General features: G+C 48.3%; 1 protein-coding gene across 1 annotated transcript in view; it reads right to left on the bottom strand.

Moving 5' to 3' along the window:
* The window catches only part of LOC140217049 (uncharacterized), a 31,627-nt gene extending 7,647 nt beyond the window's left edge, over positions 1-23,980 (bottom strand). Inside the window, exon 1 of the mRNA XM_072287473.1 lies at positions 23,162-23,980. Coding sequence (XP_072143574.1) covers positions 23,162-23,980 — 819 coding nt within the window. The remainder of the gene's footprint in view (positions 1-23,161) is intronic.
* Between the last annotated feature and the right edge of the window lie 109 nt (positions 23,981-24,089).

Genomic DNA, 24,089 nt, shown 5'->3' with positions numbered 1-24,089 from the left:
CCGACACTAACCCCACGACCCTCTCGTCGAGATGGCACGCTGCCCTGCGTAGCCCCAACCTTGACGACCAACTCTGGGCGACCCAGCAGGCCTGCGAGGCGGTGAAGAGGCAACACCTCGACGTCCCCACGTGGGAGGCCTAGGCCCAGCCACCATCTCTTGCTGGTTTCAATAAAGTTTATTCAGTCAGTCCTTGTCTGCTCCAAATTAAACGAACGAGAAACTTCGGGGATGTAACACACCTTGTTGTGATTACTCTCACAATGACATGCTTCCATTCATAGTCGGGTACGCACCCAAGAAATAAAAAAGAAAAAGAAAATAACGAATAAATAACTTGAAAGATCACGGTCATTCGGCGCCAAGATTTTAGTGCGAGTCAGTCACAAAGTAACGCGACTTTCGCGGCTCTGGGCCTCTCGTGTTTACAAATTCCGGGCAAACATTTCCTCTGTGTCTTTTACACTTTGCTCTAACGCGCGCCTCGTGGTGCTCAGTAATGCAATGCCTCAAAACTTGCGACGGGTAGCGATGCTCTTTACCGCCTGCGGCGGCGAGTAACAGAGCTTCATGCATGGGCACTCCCCGCACACTTCGTCGAGCGACGAGAAGCAACAATGAGCGCACGCTGGTGACAACAGAATGCCTGAGAGGCTTCCGAAAACACGGCAAAGTTTCGGTGGAACTTTGTCCAGCTCGGAGCCTTCTTCGTTTGTGTTTGCCATCGTGTGGGCAACGGAATAAAGGGTGTCCAACGGATCGGTTGCTTAAGCTCGTGCGTCGATGCACTGTACGTTGTACTTTTTCGTTGGTTTTGATGCGGACACGAAACGCAACGCAAGGCTCTCGCGCGTTCACTCTGAAGAACAGTTTGTTTAGCAAGCCTATACAGAAATCTTTTCACGCTCGTCACCGCTGCTTTCGTCGCTGTCTCTCGTCCAGGACAATAGCACCAACTTGAATATTTTCGCATAGCGACACTTCTAAGTGCATGTTCGCATCATGCAGTACAGAGAGTGACGCCTTGAGTTCGTGTAAACAGGGAAGATATTGGTTACTACCATGTGCGCGAAAGGCGCATATAGCGTCACTAAAAGTTACTATTTAGACGGTCCCTCATCAAAAAAAGCAGGACCACGTAACCGTGATAATAATGTCAGAAGTTAAAATAGAACATGTTTGTGGCGAAGGTGAATAGTGAAGCTGTCGGTTATTACTATCCGTAGAAGACGCATAATTAGCAGAAAGACACATTGTAACAAGGGAAAAGCAACAGATTTACAGTGGAACAAGCTCAGCGCATTGTGACGCCAGATACTCGTATGAGGACTATTGCAGAGTGACAGTGCGACCTGGCACTAATTGTGTTGACCATGTTACCGAAAACTTGCTACAAAGTGCGACAGGCGCGTGTGAAACCCAAATGCTGCATTTCTGGGATCATCATGAAACGTTGCACCTTCTACAAAACAAATGATTGGCACAGCAGCTCACGTTTAAATGCTAGTGTACCACAGATGGCTGCAGCTATTTGAATAGATGATAACGGAGAAATCGTCTTTCTCAAGAACCATTACACCAAATTTTATTAGGCCGGTTGCATTCAAAAGAAAGTTGATAAACTGTAGCGACTGCCGGACGCCAATATTTTTATTTAGCATGTCAAATTCGCTATAAAAATCGTTGAAAATTGCGAATTTTCAGAAAACGACATGATCTAGATTACCATTCGGTAAATGTGCAATGAAAGAGGATATCGCATATCAGTAAACTTTAGCTAGTAGTACATGTAAAGCGTAAAACATTGATGTGTTATACATTGGTCTCAAATATGACATTAATATGTGAGTACGATTTGTGCAAAAACCTCATAAACATTGTAAAATATAACAACATAGGCTATTACACTATATTTGTCCGCTTTACATGCTTTAACAGATGCAATTTACAGAACTGCAATATCTTTTTTTGGTTAACAGTTATGGATACGTAACTCTGTAGTTCTATACTTTTGCCGAGATTTGACAATTTGTATACAAAGATTCAGGGCCTAAATCAGAATTTCTTTCTTAATTAATTTAATTCACATGCACACCGCCTCATCGGCATTATGGTACGGAGGAAGGGTACCGCATAAAGACAAAATTTGCAGATAGATTATAAAAAATAACAAATGAACTCTGAAAACAATGAAGGCAGAACACGTGAAATCAAATATCTATCTATCTATCTATCTATCTATCTATCTATCTATCTATCTATCTATCTATCTATCTATCTATCTATCTATCTATCTATCTATCTATCTATCTATCTATCTATCTATCTATCTATCTATCTATCTATCTATCTATCTATCTATCTATCTATCTATCTATCTATCTATCTATCTATCTATCTATCTATCTATCTATCTATCTATCTATCTATCTATCTATCTATCTATCTATCTATCTATCTATCTATCTATCTATCTATCTATCTATCTATCTATCTATCTATCTATCTATACATATATATACATATTATATATAGTGTGTGTGTGTGTGTGTGCGTGTGTGCGCGTGTGCACGTGTGCGCGCGTGCGTGCGTGCGTGCGTGCACGCGTGTGCGTGTGTGCGTGTGTGTGTGTGGCAAACAGGGTTTTTTTTTAGTCTGACCAAGGCTGAGCCACGGCCGAGACGTAAACACATTAAAAATGTAATTTTCGTAAGTGTGCTCCTTTGTTTCTTCAACTACGTATGCACCGGACCTACATAACGTTTCCTTGAATTTTACATATATATATATATATATATATATATATATATATATATATATAAGCTAGAAGAAAGGGGGTTAACCGAGAGGCCCGATTTTTATTAGTAATAGTATAAGAAGCCAACAAGCACTGACACCAAGGACAACATAGGGGAAATTCTTTGTTCTTAATAAATGAAATAAACAAACAATAAATTAATGGAAATAAAAGTGGATGAAAAAAGAACTTGCCGCAGGTGGGGAACGATCCTCACTAGGGGCAAGTTGTTTTTCTCCGTTTCTCATGTATTTCTCATGTTTCTTACATTTCTCTGTTTTACATGTATTTGAACAGGCGGCGCTGAAGTTGGCTCCGAACTAAAGCTTCCTAAGATTTCTTTTGAGTGGCGTAGTGCCTAACAATAACAACTCATGTGCACTGTCAGCGCTATGGCTAAACTGCCGGGCACAATTACAAACTCAATGGATCCGTCGTGAACGACACGGCATTGACGAGCCTCAGGTTAGATGTAAATAAGCCGTGAGCTATGTTGAACGAAGGGCAAATTGTCATTACACGGAAGCCTTTGCATTCGCTTTCGATCGAAACGCTGCCCACCACGATCGGGAGACGATCATGCAACCTGGTCCTGAGACACGCCGCAAATACAGCTCCATAAAGTCAGATACAGTGCAGTGAACAGGCACGCAGGGAAGAAAAATAAATGAAGAAGAGAGAGCAAGTTGAGGCGGTGTAGACAACAGGAATGTTAGCCTATGACCATTGCGAGGCAAATGCTAGCTTGGAAGTGGGCCAAGCAAGAGATACAGAAAACGGCAGGAAAGATCCGTCTGGGTAAGAACTGAAGGTTCGTTACTTATTCATGGGCGCAGCCTGCGGAAACGCTATATAGCTAAACAATGCATTACGAGATCAGCGGAACACGCGACAGTGACTGCGACCTGTACCCTATCGGGTGTTCTAAAGGCTTCTGTCGGATAGGAGAGTACGCGGTATTCAGTGGACGTGGGATTGAATTGGAAACCCTCCGTTGTTTTTTATGTGATAGAGCTATTTGCGAGAGACATGTGACCGGAACAACAAGGCGCCGCCTATACCCAGAACCTCAGTAAACGTCGTACTCGTGTACGTGTAGCTACAAAAATAAGCACTCATATAGGGGCGTGGAAAGGCAGAATAACTAATTAAATCATAAAAAAAGGTTGTAAGACTTTATCAAAAACTTTGGTAGGCAATCCCTCCGCCCTGTGTTCAACGATGGACCTCTATATAGCTCATTCTGTCTAAAAGAATGTGGAACCAAAGAGTGGACAAAATAATATTGGAGGCTTTGCGCAAATAGGCATGGCGGGTTGCCGAACTGGGTAATAATACCAAATGTATCACGGGGTCAATAACAATGCTTAAATTTGAAGGTCTGGAGAGCGTTGGTTTCCTGTCATTCGCCTCGCAGATTCTCCTCCTCCATAGTCTTAACAAGCGGTTTGCCGAGAGTGTCTACGAGCTTGTTCCCCCCACAGCAAATGACGCGCATTGTAATCGCTGAGATTCAAAAATCTCAGCGGGGCTGGGTGCGGCTGAAAAAGAGAAGACGAAAGCAGAGAGGCAAATACAGGCAGGTTAGCTGGTGTAAATATCCGCTGGCTAGCTTGTGCTGGGGAAAGGAGCAAGTGACATAGACGTTCTAGCGCGTTGCATCGGGTTAGTTGAACCAGTTGCAAATATCTTTGAAGATTTTATGGGCGCCGTTCGCCCGGGAATAGTTTACGTTTCAGAATGCTGTAGTCGCCGTTACGCGGGAGCGTTGCCGCTTGAATATATTTTAATGCGATAGCGTTAAGGGGCCCATTTCGCAGAATATATGGTATCAGTGTCGGGCATGGGCGTTGGATGTCGTCTGAGCGAAAATTACTGTATATAAATATATTCTACATGGCGCTAAAGTTCTTCTTGCATAACTAAAGTTGCTCATACCTTGTCTTACATTATTTACAAGGTTATTCCTCGGGAGTTTTGAGCATGACGCCCTACAACCAAATGTCATTAAACAAAACACCGACAGCGCATGCCTTTTATGTTAAATGTTTTCAAGCTGAAATATTAAAAGTGCGAAACAATAAGAGTAGATTGGCCGACTCAGGATGTCGTGTTTCCACCAGAAAGCTCGCCTTCGTGCGTAGCGTTTGCCGCCAGTGCTTCCCGGTAAACATTACGGTTACATAGACTGCAGTTGCGGGGCTACGTGAGAACCAGTCAGGGATCTTTGAATGCTATCGCGTTTCACTCTTAAAGGCGAAGCTTAAGCATCCACCAAATTTCTTGTTTCTAAGCGCAAGCGTAACTGGCAAGCTCGTGAAATCAGCGGTGTCTGTCTGAAGCGGCGAAACAATCGAACGAGGTAGGCGCCTGGAGGTGAAGAGAATCGCGCGCTAGGGAAAGTACGAAGGGGCGCGATGAGTGCGCTGCGAAGTAACGCCACCTAGATGAACTTGTAGGTAACGTGAGCGAAGTGGGGATGGAGAAACGAGGCGAAGCGTCGCGAGGAAGGAAGGTACGCGGAGGCGCGCTGGGTCGACCTCCTATGGAAGTTGCTAGAGGTTTTTCTTTGCGATGCGTACGTACCGGGTTTGTCTCTTGATAAAATCGTCCTCGCGCGCCGTACGCTGTGTGTGCGAGTGAAAGCATGCGGCGGTGAGCCGGCGATGGCGATTCAAGGGGAGGAAGGGCGCCATTTTCCGTCGCGTGAATGGCACAGGGAGAAGGGAGGGAGAGATGCGGTTGTACTTCGGCCGCGCGCGGTCGCGTGGCCTTTATGTTGAAAGTGATCTGCTTTGGGAATACACTCTAGGTGGGCCTAAAGCCCCTCCATACCCGTTTCCGCCGACCAGGTTAAGTACCGCCAACCTACCCTCCTCCTCCACGCTCCTCTGCCACTCGCCCCCTTAGCTTCCGGCGTCAAGCGGAACTTACGTAGTTGCAGCTTCCTGTTCCGAGTGGAAGTGACAGTATGTTTTTTTAGCGTTGTTTACTCTCGCGTCGATGGAGAGGCTTTAATTGCACCAGCTGCGGTTTAAACTGTGAATGCGATACCATCCAAGAACCACCGCCTATTGTAATCAGCGATCTGATCGTGTTCGCTGCTTCGCGCCAACCTGCGACGGCTTGTGCCACGAGAGACAACGTACCACGGAGGAAGGAAACTAAGGAGAGGCCCTACCCCCTCCGCGCGCTAGGAGAAAAGTGTGGCGGAAATGACGTATAGGTTCTCATTTCTTTTGCTGCTTTTTTATTTTTTTTGCTGCATGGCCACGCCTTTTGGGCCACAATGGCGGCGTTGTTCTGATTTTTTGAGCGCGCACACGTGTTGCTCTGGTAGGTTTCGTGCCGTGGCAAAGGCGCTGTGTGGGCGGGTTTGCGTTAGTCACCGTGTCTTGTTGCGCTGTGTTACCTGCACCGTGCTCTGCCGGATGTTGCGCGAGCGCGCGCGCTCCGCGTGCGAAACCACGCGCAGCGCGGCGTGGTTTCGCGAAAGATGTAAACAAGAGAGGAGGGTAGCACAAAAGGCGGAGCATCGCCATGAGCAACGCCAACTTCCGGCTTCACTTTTGCTTCACAAAGAGTGACGTCAGGGCCTCTCCTTAGTTTCCTTCCTCCGTGCAACGTACAGTGGAATGCAGTGCCTGGGCGCTTGGAGACCACTGCCGTTTTTCGTGCATTTGGAAAACAGCGACCGCGAGCTACTACTTCAGCGGAACACAACGGCTTGTCGCCTTTGCATTCTTCTCATGGTCACTGCCACAGCTCTGCTAAGCACGTGCGGGCGTCTCACCATCGGCAGTCAAAGCGGAAATTCCCGCAGCGCAACTCCAGGAAGCGGAAACGCCGGAAACAGAAATGCCGGAAACGGAAATTCCGGAACCGGATTTGGTGTGAGGGGATAAGGCGGCGCACAACAAAGGTTGTCGCTACTTAAGAAAGCGGCGGTGGCGCGTGGATGTAGTTCTGTGGGCCGAAGGCTCGTAGGTCTGTGTGCACTGTTTTTTACCGCTTAGTTTGCGTTGAAGCGATAGACAGCACGAATGAGACTTCGTTCGCGGCTGCTGCCGCGATTTCTCACACTCGCGTTTTGACAGCGAGTGTCTGCGGTCATCGAATGGGAAGTGTTCATGTTTGCTTGTGCACGCTGATACCATGCTAAGTAATTTAGATAGTAAGCGAATGTTTGCAACGGGGCGTTCTACTACGGCGGCTGCTGCGTGTGGCGCGGCCGCGCGAGCCCTGTATTGAATACGATCTGCGATCAGTGTAGGCGGTTAGGCGCACCGGGGGCCGATATAGTCGTGTGCGCTATAGCACCCGTAGGCTTGCGCGTCACCCGCGTTCGTGAAGTGCAACGTCACTAACTGCTTTTTCTAATCTCGTGGCCTAGCTTTTGCTTGAAAAGAAAAACCACTCAAGACTCGTCAACGAACGAATGAATGACTAAATTGAATCTTTACTTCAATTTCCGCTTTCATACAAAACTGGGGAATTCGAGAGAAAAGGTAGGCAGAAACTCCACTGGAGTTGTCTAAGTATGCGTAATCATACCCCAAATTTCTGTTGACCCACCCCCAAACTTCAAGTTGGCCCACCCACAAAGTTCAGGTTGGCCCATCCCTAAAGTAGGCCCATCCCCAAGTTTGAAGTAGACCCACTCCCAAATTCTTGTTGGCCCACCGCGAAGTTTATGTTGGCCCACCCTCAAGTTTCAAGCTGGCCCACAGCCAAGCTTCAAGTTGGCCCACTCGGAAATTTCAAGCTAGGATTCACAAGAAACTCAGGTGGCCGATCCCGGCGGCAATGCAGGGCCAAGAGCAATGACTCATAAGCCCTCTAAAGCAGAGGCGTGAAGCGACCATGCAACGCAGCTTTCCTTTCAATGCGAAACGCACAAGTAACAACAGCCGTCAAACCTCATGACTGATGACGAGGCGCGCGCACTTCCGTGTTGATCAACGTAGGTTGCCGCCAATCCCTTGCCGGTGGTCGTTGTCGGATACTTTGACGTAGTCATCTCGAAACCGGAAACAAAGCAGTGGTTCACCCACTTCGTGGTAGACTTTGGCTTGTGTTACTTTAACAATCCGACTCAACCTACTACCGCATAGTAGGTTGAGTCATACATCGATATGACTTTGGCCAAAGACATTTCTCAAGTAAGAACGGAAATCATTTGTGCATCATAGCGACTGCAAATTATGGGGTTTAACGTGCCAAAACCACTTTCTGATTATGAGGCACGCCGTAGTGGAGGACTCCGGAAATTTCGACCACCTGGGGTTCTTTAACGTGCACCTAAATCTAAGCACACGGGTGTTTTCGCATTTCGCCCCCATAGCGACTGCAAATCAGTTATAGTGGTAATTTAAAAGTAATAAATAAAATACATGTTTTGTAAACTGCATTGACAGATGTGTTTGTGTCACATATAACTCTGAAGAGCAATGTGCGTAATGGGCACACATCATGAAATCAGCGAGGCGTTCCCCAAGGCGGTGTTCTAAGCCCTATTCTTTTCAACCTCGCGCTTCTTGGGCTTGGGACCATGGCCTCGCATATCGCAGCTACAAAAGGCCACAAAAGCGCTGCTGCGATATTTGAAAGCGACCGGATTGAGTCAGCGTCTGTGATCCGGACTGAGTGACCGACTGATATCTCCAGTGGACTTTCTCTTCTTTAATCTTTCCGTCCTCTTTCCCTTTCCCCAGTGTATTCTAGCCAACCGGGCTCAGTCCTGGTTAACCTCCCTACCTTTAATTTATCATTTTCTCTCTCTCTCTCTCATGGAATCAGTGTTTGCAAAAGTTGTTCTACATTAGGCGCGACATATCTAGAGTTTCGTTGACCATCCACCTTCACATGAAGGGATGGTCAACGATGGTCAATTTTTGCTTACGGATATTTTTTCATGTCCGCGTCTGTAAGCAAAAATTTGGGCCGATCCCGGCGGCCGTGCACGGCTAGGAGTGTGAATCGTATCCCCGTAAGGGCAGAGGCTTCGAGCAGTTAGCAAAGTGAAGCGAACAGTGAATGGCGAGTACAACATACACAACAGCATGCGCTTGAATAAAGAACAAGCAAGAACAATCATCCGAACGACATAATTGATAACAAGGTCCTCCTGATAACAATTCGAAGCACGTAGCGCTCCCCGCATACATTTCCCGTTAAAGATTACGGCTGCTAAGCACGAGGTTGCGGGATCGAATCCCCCCCCACGGCGGCCGCATTTCGATGGGGGCGAAATGCGCAAACACCCGTTTACTCAGATGTAGGTGCACGTTACAGAATCCTAGGTGGTACAAATTTCTGGTGTCCCTCACTACGGCGTGCCGTATTGATCGTGGTTTTGGCACGTAACACGGTATATGTGTTTTTTAAAGATTACTGTTGCCCAAACTGCCGCGCCGATGGCACCGACGTGGGGAGTGACGTCCCTAGACTTTCGTATATGTAAAAAAAAAAAAAAAAAAAACACACACAGCCTAGCAATTGATTTTACTGTGGTTGCAGAACCGCTAGTGACGGTGGCGTGCTGTCAAAATTACCGTTGCTCCCATTACTATCATTACTATAAATCGCAATTACTACCACTACTCTAAAGGAATAAGGCATTACATACCCCCCTCAGCAGTCGCAGTGGTGGTTTTCAATAGCTTTGCTAGACATTCACTTTCGCAGTGCCGGGATGGCGAGTCAACTTTTTTTCTTGATTACCTTAAATTGGGATGGCCGATACAGAAAGCGTAAAACAAAGAAAGGAAGTTCAAAGTTAGGACAGTTATCTTAACCACGATTAAAGAGAAAACACATAGGGAGAAGGATACTGGACAGTTTATCCTCGCTGACGAGTCAAACAAAACGGAACGTTTCGTAGTGCCCGATAGACTGTGACACAGTCTGGTTCACTTCAGAATCCGCTGCTTTTTCTGCTGTTGCTATAAAGGATCACATGTTTTTGCCAAGGTGGCGCTGCTGTTGCTTCCGGCGATGTTTGGCAACCAGGAAGCGCCGCGAATTGCTTGCCTGGGGTGCTATTCTCGACACGCATGGCGGCTGCACGGCTGCCATTATCCGCCATGTTGATTCTCTGATTGGCTCTGGAGAGCTCACGTGCCTTGAAATTTGTGCCGGGAAACGGAACTTTAGCAAAATGCAATTTGGCGTTTTCATCAAGATGACGAAACGTGACGTGGAGCTGCAAATTTTATCAACTACTACATATTTTGGTCCTTGGCAGGTATATTGCGATGTTAGCGCTTCAAAAAGAAAGTGACCAGTAGCGTACAGACGCCAGTGCAATGCATCGGCAATATCGCGACTATGTGATGGCGATCCAAGATAGCCGCCATGCCAGATTGCTGATTGGCTGAAGGAATATGCTGTGGAGAGCGTCACAGGAAGGGCCGTTTCGTCAGCGTCAATTTGACGTTGCGTGACGTTGCGCTGGGCTACCATTGCAGGGATTTTCCGCCATAATTTGTGGTGCGACGATCCGCGCGAATTATGCTACTGAGCAGCCATATGCAATGGCGGCCGGGAGAAATACGTATCGCCACATTTTCCCCGTAGTTTGGCGCCACGAAAATCTCTTGTTCATAACGCGTGCTCATAGTATTTGTATAGCTCTCGGGTGGTGTTGGCATTTGGGTTTTGGGCCATCATTTCTTAAAGAACGCGTTTACATGAAATAATATTGGTTGAACATAGCAAATCTTCTGCAACGTTGTCCACTTTTCGCTGTTGCGTTTGTATTGTAATGAAGATTAATGCTTTTTCGCACAATCAAAAGTTATGACAATGGCGTCTTTTTAATTTATAAAAAGGAATGAACGGAAGGCCGCGCCTTGGAGTTTCCTCCCGCGGTGCGAGTAACCAGCGAAATGAACAAGAGATGGCAGCGCCGGCGCTTGCGTCCCGCAAGCGGATACCTCTGGCCCGCGCAACGCTATCGGTGATATTCGGCCGTTTCTCAGCCAGCCGAGTTGGGCTAAGTCACTTGCGCTTCACGAGATAGCGATAACGTGGCCTAGAACGTGCGCACATCACTACTGGTAGGTCATGTATGTTGTCTCAATATAGAAAACAAGCGCGTTGGCGCAAACGCACGATGACTCATTGCGTTTGCCGGGTGCACGCATCATAGATAATGAAGCAGACGACGGCTTGGACGCAGCAGAAGACGGAAGCGAGAAGCGTGTTCGACGGAGTAATCGTAGGCTTTGAGACAGCTGCTTTATTTTTTACTCAGGAGGAAAACTGTTTTGATTTACGAAGAACGTTAGTTTCGGTGCCTTCATTTCAGTTTCTTAGGAAAAACATCAAGTTTGCGTCACGCTACGAAAGCAAAACGGGGCCATCAGCGCCATATTGAATGCGTCGCGTCCACGTCACGCCTCGAAGAAAATGGCGGAATGTCCAGAATAGCGTCCTTGAACCCCGGCATAACAATAATACAAAAAACGCTTCCGGTGGCTTTGGAAGTGAATACCAACATAATAGGAATGTCAACTTTCTTTAGCTGGTGAGCAAAATACAAAGCAGTCAAGCATTTTTGACAACTGAATGAATAAAATTTAAGATAACCACTTCGCCTGCTTTTCGTACGTGAAGTTGCATGCAACGGAGGACATCGTATTAGCCTAATGAGTATTCTCTGGTTGATACTACGAAATATCAGGAATAAAACACCACTTTATTCACCTTTATAAATCATTTAAAGTACGAAGACTCGTCTTGTACAATAAACATATCCTTTATACGCGCCGCATATTGTAATAATTTGGCAATTTCATTTTTTTATTCGGGCTAACCGGAATGAAAATATAGAAACGCTAAAATACGCAATATGTTTTAAGGACATAAACTAATATATTCACCACACCATAGGAACAGATCTTTTTGTCAAAACAAAAAAACAAATCGTGAAACCAAGAAATCAATCTCTTGGAGTGCGAAGACTAGCTGCATCAGTGATTAAAAAAAAAAGAATATTGCTGCGGAAAATGGTCCGTGCGCAGTGCAACAGTGTGTTATCAAGGAAGCTCTTTTTCTTTTCAGACAGGTAAACGCAAGCAAAAGCAAAAGCCGAGTCTCGAGCATGAACATGAGCAGTAAAATAAGCGGGAGGTGGATGAAATAGAAGAAAACTGAGAATAAGCCTCAGGAAACGAACTCTCTGGCCCTGACCAATGGGCCAACCATGGACGGCTAGCGTACATAATGGCTCAAAGAGATTGAAGCGTCCTTCTTTCCCGCATGGATCCTGTGAACTCGACGAGCTTCCGTGAAAGAGAGCTTTCCGGGCAATTGACTCCGCACCCCGCGGGCCCATCCTGAACGCCGCCATCATGCCCATCGTGGGATAGATGGGGGGGATCCAAGGAGCAGCGTCAACATGCGCAGTGAAATAGAACAGCCTTATGTGGACGTGTTCAAGAGGTGAAGCTCTGCTTTCAAGATTAAAAAGAAAAAAAAGGTAGATGAATCTTCTAAGAGGAAGTGGAAGACCACGTCAGCTTTCTTTTTCATTTCATTTATGTTTGGAGTAGTAGCGCGATGGAAATAAAAGCTAAAGGTTACTGTTAATATGTGAGCCACTGGAGTGCACTTGAGTAAGGGTAGAAAAACCGCTGTGTCGACTTCAGCAGGGCACAGCGCAAACATGCAACAGGGCTACGCTGAAACGCAAACGGCAAAATAAAAGCAGTAAAAAAAAAAAAAGAACGAAGCGCCACGTATAAATATTTCCCCCATGGCATGCAAGCACAAGAGGCTATAACGTGATTTCTTTACGGACATGGATGTTAGAGCTGCCAAATGTTTATATATCGGTTATGCAGAGAAGCTGTGCGGCACCTTCAGATAAATCTAAATGTCGTTACGAATATCTTTTCCCAGTTCACACCTCATTCTGGTTGGATAGTGCTCGCAGGGCAAAGGTTCATTCATTTGCAGCGCCGCACTTTTCCCTATCATTGTTATTACGCTCAGTTTTTACGATTATGACAGCTTCTAGAAAGAAGAACCAATAGAGAGCATTTTAAGCCAGAATTTATGAATGTGCAGACCGATTTACCATTGTGTGTAATAGTAACCATCGGGATTCATTCGTTCTTAGAGATGAATACTCTTAATTGTAAATTCGTGTTTCAGGGTGGCGTTCATGAAACTGATTCACGCTTGTTGCATCGTCGGTAGAGGCATATGACGGCTCACATGTTCTTGGAACGGTATCCCCAGTCTGCGGTTTCTTAAAGTTTTTGCATTCAATACGCGCGTGCAGACGGCTGAGGACATGAAGCCACCAGTTTGTTGTAGCTTGTCGGCCATGACAGTGATGACCCCAGGGAGCGACACGCGGACGCGACCGCTCAGGCCGGGCGCGCCAGCGTGTTCTATCCGCGTGCGAATGAGTTCACTGTGTTCTTCCTCGGCGCGCTACAGACGAGAATTTCCAACATCGGTAGGTGGCTACTATGTTTCAAAACGTAAGCTGTTATGGGTTCATTCCAATAGAAGTTTCGGTTGGCAATGTTATCCACCGCCACCGCCCATATCCGTCGTAGGTATCGCCGTTAATAAAAAACAAGATACCCAGTTCTCGCCGGGCTCGAACCCGGGACCTCTACCCAGGGGTCAGCTACTCTACCACTGCGCCACACGAGCGCTTGCTAGCTTCTGCGGAAACATGCTCTATACACGCGTCCTATCGTGCGAGGAATCACGCGATGTGAGATGCGCGCTGCGTATAGCGTCGATGCGTGCGCACTTTGCATTGCGACTGCATATTATTGCACCAGGTGTCACGCCATGTAGCAGTTGCTAAGGAGCGGTACAAGGTAACTGGATAGGTTTTGAGGAAGAAAAAAAATGTTAAGGAGATGTAAACAAGAATGCTATAATGAAATACACGTATAGCATACCTAATTCAATCAAGCAGGTTGGGTGCTATTTTTCATTGCCCCGTTTCAAAGGGGATGCCAATAAATCACCATCTGCAGCAGCAGGAGCAGCAGCATCGTATCGTGCCAATTGTCACGCGATGTGAGATGCGCGTCGCTAAGCGTCGATACGTGCAAACTTTGCATTACAGTTGTGTTGTATTCCACCAGGTGTCGTAAAACGTAGCAGTCGCATCGTATCGTGCCACGTGTCAAAGGATGTGACGTGTGCGCCGCGTAGTCTCGATACCTGTGCTTACTTTTCGGTACACGTTATGGCGCCTCCTCGCAAGGTACCAACCGCTGCTGAAGAAGCGAATCGTAGAGCTACGCGCGCGGCTGCAACCAGGGAACGTCGGGTTCAGCAAACCGCTCTGCAGAGAGCAGGACATGCGGCGGCAAGCCATCAGCGCCGGCAGGACAGTTCAGTTCGTTCTCGTGAAAGCGACGCTAAGGGACTTCGCCGCGAAGACCTTCTAGTGTGTGCTACCGAAAACGGAGCTCCTATGGAGCCGCTCTTCCAGCTTACGCTGTGACTGTGCTGCAGATGTCGCCCAGGCATGGGACTTTTTTTTTTTTATGATGATGGTGAGGGTACTGCGAAACGGTGGGAACGGCAGTACGTGGTCCACAGCGCGCTTGCATTTGTCAGTCGTCTACGATAGCTAGTTCGGAAAGCGCTGCAGCCTTCTTGTCTCAGAATGCCGGTAACTGTGTCTTCTTTAATGCGATCACATTTCAGATCACACAAATAAACCGCGGAGATAATTTAGCATAACCACCCTGCGACATCCTATACTCCAACGGAACTGCAGCGTCATCTGCTTCCCTGCAGTTGTAACTTCGTGCAGCTGGCCAAGTTCTAAAGCGAAGTTTTTGATGTTTCACTGATTTGTCCGTGAGTGCCGAAAACGCACTGCAGGAAAGCCAACCTACATATAAGCGTAGAACAATGCAGCTTGCATTCGCAGTACCGCGCCAGCGTCGACTGGCCGGCCGGTCAGCGCCTGATAACGGCGCGAAGCGGCGACCTCAGCAAGAGTAGCGCATGCGCACGAAGTTCACTGGAAGCGCAAGTTGCGCGTGCTGGGCATGACACCACCCGTGTCGCGATCAACTGAGCTTCCCTGCTCATCGGAGACAGCAAGTGCGGGCGAGTACGGGCTCGTCTTGGCATTTGGAAAAAATAATTAAAGCCCCTTCCTTAAAGAAAGAGGGTTGAACGCCACGCTACCTAGACGAACTGTATATATCTGCATTGCATTACGCACGTCACGCAATGCATGCTCGGCCGTCGCCATGGTAGGCCGCGGGTGCAGCGCATAGCAGAAGTGGCTGCCGTACGCGAATGTTAGCGCAAGCGTGATCTTTCAGGTAAGGCCAATCCCGTGTATAGGCAACGGCACGGAGACGCTTGTGCGGTCGAGATGCCTACTGGTCTCGTGATCGTCAGCGTGTACATCAGGCCGAACACGTGATGTTGTGACGCGGAACCTTTCCTGGCCAAAACAATGAACACCCCAAAGCCACATAGCACGCGGAGCCTCCTGTGCGGTGACGTCAACGTCGATGTGGCGAAAGAACAAGGCAAATGGATCGACAGTTTCATGCTAGATGGCTACTCGTTGAAACTGGTGACGCTACAGAGACCTACCACGCAACACCGTTCCTGCATTGATCTCACGTTTGTAAGCAGGCTGTGTCACGTTACGAGCCTCTGACTGTCTACCACAGCGATCGCACGGCAATACTGTGCAAGTATAGAGTCGTCCGTGAATGTGTGTGCGTCTACATGATCTAAAATAAAGGCTATGCAACTTAACGAAGTATGTCTTCATTCAACTTCAATGTTAAAAAAAATACAATCCTAAACAGGCAGTCAAATCACATATGCATAGCATCGGGTCGCTCAGCATTTTTTAGGTTCGTTGCGTGGTCGTTGGCTTTGGACTTTGACTTTGATTCAGTGTGCACTGGGCTAAAGCTTCACTTCAAGAATGTTTCTTTCGGAGAGGGGCGTCGATTATTTTAGAGCGCAGCTATTAGGCGCTCGTTCCTGTGCTGAGCATCGGCGTCGTTCTCCGCGCCTGCGTAATCATAAAACCAGAACAACAGTAAAGGATGAAATAGCGAACGTGGAGCGTGAGATGAAAGACGCGAGCCGCGAACGGCGGAAACCAATGAGCGGAGGTCTGACTGCGGCGGCTGCTCTGAATCGCGCCCACGCGTCATCCGCGTGCGGCCTTTCGTGTTCTCCCGATTAGCGAGACAGTCGCGCCACACTTCACTCCTTTGCAACATGCCGCGCGAAACCGATTGTCCGCGCCAGCTAGTATATCGCTAAATGAAAGCGAGTATACAGCTGCGCTAAAATTTTGCATTAGGGAGTATCGTAATCGTCGGGGAATGTTTTTCTCCGAGATCTGCGTAATGTGCATGGTTTTTGGGGGCTTAAGGCACTGTATGAAATATGCTAAACGGCATACAGTACGCTATACCTTGTTTTGTTAAAGACGCTCATCATATTTGTACCGCACGCTAACGCATTACAATGTGCTGCATTTTTACGCTACTTTGTCATCGTTATTGCCACGTGCTCTTAAAATACAACGATAGGTATGAGTACAATAAAATTTTCGATGTGTTACACGCTGCACACAGTCGCAGGGAACGCTGTAGTTCCTACGTGTTTACGTAAGACTGACACGAAACAGGTATGAGCATCATTACACTGAAAATGGACACCCTAAGCAACGTAACCAATGAGTCAGTGGACCAGTGTAGCGCGCACGAGATACAAGCATTATATTTTTATCGCGTGTGCAGCCGCTTTATTAATTTCTCCCTCGCAGACAAACAATAATTTCCATATACATGTACGAGATCGCTGAAGGGTGCACCAGTTCTCGCAGGAACGACTTAACATGCTTCTCATATAGCCGAGTGTCAGAATCGTAAAACTATAGCAGTTCAATCACCCATATATTTCGCGAAAGAAAGCGTAAAATAAATGAGTCATTTATGCGTGCGCAGCCATACTTCTGGGTACGCTAGTCATATGCACTTTTTTTATTTATTTGCAAGGGGGGATTGCAGAAGTGGTGAGGAAAGAAAGAGACGTACCGACAGGAAAGAGCGTCTTTCCTGATTAGTCTCTTTTCTTGGGCAACGCTTCTGCGTTCCCCCTTTGCAAGATGTTGAACCAACTAGCCCATCAGCTAACTATTCCACATGCGCTTTCTTTTCTCGCGGCTAAGAGTACTCGAATGCGGCTCATGTACATAACGAACACAGGAGTCGAAAACCGTCAAATTCCGTGCAGTGTTGTTCAATTGTCGTAACGGAACGATTGTTGCGCAAGTTACGCAGTCGACAGGCGCACCCAAACACTTTCTGCTTACCTTTATTTTGAATCCAAAACGCAGTTTATGCAGGCGTTGACCTCCGTGGGCTTTCTGTCCGGAAAGCAAACCGAGAAGACCCGAAAGAGAGACGCTGAAAGGTCGTAAACTGCGCTGTTACGCTGTAATCACAGGCCCGCAACGCGGGAAGGATAAAGACACATTATCGAATAGTTAACGACAACAAAACGAACATCCACCCGAGCAATCTTGCTGGGCACGAAGTCGTTTTTATTTAAAGCCACTATCCTGTGGTGTCATTTCTCAGGCGCCGAAGAAAATTTGTGAAGCGAGTACACTCCACACAAACACAAGGTACTTGTGTCTCCGTGAACGTCGCAAGGCTCTTGCATGAGCCGCTTCCTCTTCCTGTTGTTGGTGCAGCCAACCATGAACCAGTATCGCGCAGGCGAATAACATTCGTAGATCACTCTCGCTAGATGCGGTAAGAACACGTCTAAAAATTCACAGACGATTACGATACTCCCTAAGGCGAATTTTGAGCGTCGCTGTTTAGGTGTTTTGAATTTACTATATATTGTGGCAAAGAATTTGACTCTGAACGAGAGGGTCCTCTCGGCGGCGGCGCGGAGCTTCTGCTCGGGCAGGTCGTTTAGCAGCAGCGACAGATGGAGGATTTCGACCGGTTGCATCGTTCATTCTTCAGAAAGTCTGCGGAGAAAGCTGCGGAGCGCATTCTCTAGCGGCGGCGGCACAGGCGTCGTAGCGCATGCGCAGTGGGTCGGAAGCCCGCACCGGCGCTTTGTTTCCGCATGTGGTATCGGTGAGCACGCTCGCCGCATGCCTGGGCGCCGCCGCAGAGCACGTCTCGTCCCGCACTCCTTTTTCCTCCTCACTGTTTCGTTTTCGCCATTCTCTCCTTCTTTTCCTCCTCACGCTCTCTTCGCTCTCGCAGTTTTTCATTCCACGCCGCGCTGCGCGTACGATTTTTCATCCTTCTCTGTGATCCTTCGCTCCGTTACTCCGAGGACGCCGACGGATGCCGATGCTCAACGCAGGAACGGGCGCTTCAAAGCTGTGCTCTAAACCAAAACATGCGAAAGCGCACCTTCAGAGCAGTTATTTCCTCCAGACTTTCTCAGAACGCGCAGCCCTCACCCAGATGATAGCACCTGATGTCGAGGGTAGAGGCGCAGCTGAAACTCGCACTAGGAGGATCTAAAAATCTGGCCTATAGTCGATTGTCGCGCCGCTCTAGATTCCCCCCTAGCGCATGACGTGACCGAAAAATATACATACGAAAGAAACGTGAAAGGAAGGAAAGATATTATTTTCATGCGTGGCATATCAGAGAGTCCGGTAGGCGGTCAAGGTTGAGTTCGTGTGGATCGCAGAGGGAATGCTCTGGTGGTCGAGGCTGAGAGCGCTGCTGGGTTGTTGCATTGATGTGCGATGTGAGGGCATGTGGTGTACGGCTTCGTTGCAGACGGGGTAAATAAATTGAGGACGCACAGTCCCACCGCGCGATCTCATCAGTGGTAACGGCAGGGTGCGTTTCTAGGTGCTCGCGCGCACGAAGGCGCATCCACGGGTAAACTGGGCCTGCTAGCGTGCATGACGCGTGCAGTCTTGTGCGCCGAGTTCGTCGTCTTGTGTGGTTGACGCTTGCACGCCCTGTGTGATAGATCTCAGCCAGAAGAGGCGAGGCGCGTACTGGCGGAAGGGAGCCTGACATGTACCAAGGGCCATTGCTGTGTGAGAGACGGCGGGGGTGGCGTGGCCGGACGACAGGCGACGGTAACATTGGTGCGGAAGGGCGAGAGGTGGCGCATGTTGCAGCAGTTGCAGACGTTTCCTGCTGCTTCGCTTAGTAGGGCACTGGTAAGGCGCGATGGACAGCTGGAGAAGGATGATCTGAGACGCCTTCCTGATTGGTGCCTTGGGATGGTGTTGTCAGCCTATCTGTCGTGTCCGTATCGCGCGAGCTGTGCGAACAGTTGTCGTCGCCCTATTCGTCAAGGGCTGTCGACAGGGTCAGGTACTGCACCGACGAAAGTAGCTGGGCAACGGAAGTTAGAATCAGTCGTGATTGGGGCAGTCGGAAACACGAGTTGCGAGGGAGGTGAGTGCGACAGCAGTGCTGGTACATGCAGGAGAGCGGCCCGGCGTCGTGTAGCTGTCCATTGGACCGGTGTCTGTATCGGGAATCGTTTCGGCAAAAAGATTTTTGAACCACGCATACCCAGGAACAGCATGTGACGCAAGAAATTTGCTAAACTAATTCAATTTCTCTAGCAAAAATGCGTATAAAAATCGTAAACTACGAATTACACGCAACCTACAGACATGATAGGTCTCGGATTGTAATTTGACTATACGAGATAGCATAATTCTCTTACGCGAGAACTCAAGATAAGCCCATTATTCAGCGTTTCTACAATTCACACTTGCGCGCGCCGACGTGCGGGTGGGTGTCTTCGGGGCCACGGAGCGGCGCCTCCGGTTCTTCGCAATACCTCCAGCTGGCGCTCGCCTCCACCACATCGCGGCCCACGGAAGAAGCCACGTTTTTACCACAAAGGCCGCCTTCGTGTATAGTGTTCGCGGCCAGCGTTTCCAGATAAACATTGCGGTTACATACGATCCAGTTGCCAGGAAGCGTGAGAAGAAGACAGGGATCTTTGAATGCCATCGCGTTCCAGTCTTAAAGGCGAAGCTTAAGCCTCCTCCAAATTTTCGTCCTGGTCCGCAGATTAATTTGCTCCAGGCGAAGTTTTCTTTCCGATGAATTTATATTTGTTTCGAAATTAGCTTAGTGCAAATTTTTTGTCAATGTCAAAGTAAGGTTTCGTTCGTTCTCTGTCCTCGCTTCACCGTTGGAACTTGAAGCTTCTCGGACGATGATCGGCAGTTGTTGATCAAACGCAGGCAGGAAGCGATGAGATCAGATGTACAAGAAATATTTATAGGTAAACTTTTCTATATACATGGCAGGTAAAACAAATACATTACAAACTTGAACAATTGAGAAACGCAGTGTCACTCTTCGACGGTCTCAATGACTGTTAGAGCCCAGACTCGTTTTAACGTACATGGTATGGAGGCTCACTGATCTATCAGCAATCCTGATTTCAGCCATGTCTCCGTACCATGTACGTTAAAACGAGTCTGGGCTCTAACAGTCATTGAGACCGTCGAAGAGTGAGACTGCGTTTCTCAATTGTTCAAGTTTGTAATGTATTTGTTTTACCTGCCATGTATACAGAAAAGTTTACCTATAAATATTTCTTGTACATCTGATCTCATCGCTTCCTGCCTGCGTTTGATCAACAACTGCCGATCATCGTCCGAGAAGCTTCAAGTTCCAACGGTGAAGCGAGGACAGAGAACGAACGAAACCTTACTGGCGCAGCCGACAGGATATATCAGGCCCAACTCAACAAGCTCTTTCACTTGCCTACTAACCTCTTTCTTTAGTAGTTCAGGGACTCTGTAAGGAAACGTCCTCTTTGGTTTACATCCTTCCTCCAGTTCGATGCGGTGCCGCCCTACTTGCGCCCTCCCAGGCTTTCCGTCAAAGACGCAGCGATGTTTCTCAAATACCGCCTCGATTTCCGTGCGCGCATCTGAACCCAAATGAGCTAGCTTGTCTTCAGTTATTGCGTGCTCGCTCACTGAAGTGCATACAGCTTGCGGCGCGTATTCCACCTCACCAAATTCTCCGTCTTCCTCGAAGACTACCCCCACATGACTCACTCTAGCGTAGTACGGCCTGAGTCTGTTAGCGTGCACTACCGAAGTCTTTCTGTCATTTATTTGCAAGCGATACGAGTGTTCTCTCTCTCTCCCAATGACTGTGAAAGGACCCAACCACCTGGCAGCCATCTTGGTTGCCCGATCTGTGTCAAAGAGGAGTACTTGGTCCCCGACCTTAAATTCTTTAGTCCGTGCCCTCCTATTGTAAGCTTCAGCATATTTGCTCTGGCGCTCGGTGCTTGTCAACTCAGCTACACTCGCGGCTAGTTCTAGTTGCTCCCGCAGCTGCTGCTAATACTTGGCAGGTTTCTCTCTCAGAGTTGAGGGCACCGCGATCTCACCCGTCCAAGTTTGCTGCAATATTGATAGGGTCCCATTTGGGTTTCTACCGTACAATAGCCTGAACGGCGCCACCCCGGTGGTATCATGCGGCACTTCGGATTCACCAATGTGCGCGAAGTGCAAGTGTGAAGAGACCATCAGTCACCTTCTGTGCCACTGTTCTCGCTTCGATAATCAACGCGAGACTCTCCAGTGTGCCTTAAATAGACTGGATGACAGGCCATTTACGGAAGCGAAGATCTTGGGGGCCTGGCCTCATAGTTCATTGGCCCAGAAAGCAGTTCGAGCGCTTTTTCGCTACCTGAGGGAAACAGACTTGAGTGCCAGACTGTAGACATCCTATACCTAAGTTCTCTCTCTCCCTCTTTCACTCCCCATTCCCCTCCCCACGTGTAGGGTAGCAAACTGGACTCAGTCTAGTTAACCTCCCTGCCTTTCTGTCTTCCCTTCTCTCTCTCTCTCTCTTTCTCGCGATAAGCCCACAGAACAAATGGGATGAGCTTGTCCCAATTTCTTCGGTCCCGCTCCATTACATGATACAACATATTATTGAGGACTCTGTTCCATCTCTCAACCACTCCATTGCTCTCAGGGTGTTCGGCAGTGGAGAACCTGGGTGAACAACCCAGTTTTTCTAACATTAGCTGTGTCAGTTGAGCTTTAAAGTTCGTGCCTTGGTCTGAACAGATCGTTTCCGGCACTCCCGTACGACTGAAAATTTCCAGTAAAGCCTCGCATGTGGCCCTCGCTGTCAGGGATCGGAGCGGCACTACCTCAGGCCATCTCGTGCAAAGTTCGACAAGACACAAAGCATATTTGTGGCACCTCGCAGATGGCACCTCAATAGGCCCAATGACGTCCACATTGACCACCTGAAATGGATGCTCCGGTCGCGTAAGCGGCGTGATGGGGACTTTATCGCTCTGACGGCTATCTGAACGTGTTTGACACTGGTGGCAGGTCTGACAATGCCCAGCAAATTCCTTCTCCATTCCTGGCCAGAAGAAACTGTACTTTATCCGGAGCTTTGTCTTTTTCGGCCCTAAGTGTCCACCCCACAATGACTCATGCGCGAGCTGCAATACCTCATTGCGCTTTTCTTCTGGTAGGACCAGTTGTCTGACCTTGACTCCCGCTAAGGAATCCCAATGGTACAAAAGTCCATCTGACACGAACATGCCAGCTTTACCGTTTCTCGCATCATTCCAGGCCTTTTTCAGGCTTTCATCGGCAAGCTGAGCAGCTCGAAATTTCTCCCGCTGACTGGGCGCCCCAGTGGCATCTTGTATCAAACTATTCTCTTGCAATGCGGGGATGCTGTCTGTCGTTTCTATGCAACTTAGACCGCAGTCTGGCTCAGTGTTATCGACTATTTCGACTGATCGGACTCCCACGGAATTGGCTACCCGCGGAATATTTTCTCGTCCAAACTCGTCTTTTTCCTGCGCCTGCAGTAGTTCCCAATCTTTCTTTGACAACAGACAGTCAACCCCCTTTGCAAGTTCGTCTGTAACTGCACACACCAGATCGATCCTCTGCGGTTGTATCACAGCCCCCGGGCGATGCATGCCCACGGGCAGCGTAGCTAGGTTAGCTCGAATGGTCTTTCCGAATGCCGACTCGAGTCTTACTGTTCCCGATGGCTCCTGTAAACCAACGGGCAGCATGCTTTTACGGACGACCGTTATCTCACTACCTGTGTCCAATACAGCTTCCGTTGCTATATCCCCGCACATGATAGGGATAAGGTCCAGCTTTGACCTCCCTGAGCTAGCATTTTGAGCTAAGATTTCTACTCTAGCGCTAAGCACCCTTTCTTGCTCTGGTGGAGGTTCTTCACTTACAACAGCAACCTTCTGTACCCTTTGTTTTTGCACAGTCGGTGCCTTCCCCTGTTGTTCTTTATCTGAAGTTTTTGGGCAGTCTCTGGCTAGGTGTCCCTGTATATGACACACGTGGCATTTTAAATTTGTCCTCTGCGGGCTAGCTAGTTTTGCTTGCTGCGTCAATGAGGCTGTTGCGGCTGGCTTAGTTGTTCGTCCTTTCCCTTTAGCTTGCTCGAAAGTCTCCAGCACCTTTGCCACCTCCACTGGCTTAAACCACTCTTCGCCCTCCCGCAAAAGAACATATTCCAGGGCTTCTGAGCTTAGACTGGCTTTCATACGGTCAGCGACCATAAGCTCCGTCATAGCTTCTTTTGTGTTTGCATTGCGCGATTGAAGGTAATAGGCCAAATAAGTTCTAGCGCGAGACGCGAACTGAGCCCAAGTTTCCTCCTTTCGTTTCAATGCCTTTTCAAACCTCCCCAAGTATTCAGCTGGCGTGAGCTTAAGTTCATCTAGTACTGCCTTCTTTACAGTCTCGTAATCTGTACATTCCTCATCATTCAGGCTACGCAACAGATAACGGACCCGCTCGGTCAGCGCAGGCATGATCAAATGTACGCGGCTGTGTTCTGGTACTTGAAAAGATGAAAACAACTTTTCAACCTCATCAAACAATATCGGAACGTCAGCGTCACACGGCAACTGGTATGCCTTAAGCACTTTAGCACATTGTGATATTCCATCCGTGCTAGCACGGCGGAGATCGCTTCCTTCCGACACCGAAGGCGGCCTGCCCGACTGCTCAAGCTCCACTCTCCGTAGAGCAATGCGCTCGCACTCTAGCTGTAGGCGCACCTTTTCCAGCTCCAGCTCCAGGCGTCTCACCGCCATGGCCTCTGGATCTGTCGTACTCGGAGCCTGCGAAGCGCCTTGCGTCTCACTATCCATTTCGGTATCCGACGTCTCAGACTCGGTCTCTCCGACGCGTTGCAGTTCCTGCCGTCTCTGACCCTCTCTTTGTTCAGATGTCGTATCAATGTTTACGCTAGCCTCAATC

This window comes from Dermacentor andersoni, chromosome 4 (genome assembly GCF_023375885.2).
Source record: "Dermacentor andersoni chromosome 4, qqDerAnde1_hic_scaffold, whole genome shotgun sequence".
Lineage (NCBI taxonomy): Eukaryota > Metazoa > Arthropoda > Arachnida > Ixodida > Ixodidae > Dermacentor > Dermacentor andersoni.
Note: the sequence above shows the minus strand (reverse complement) of the source record. Positions and strands in the feature narration are given on the sequence as shown.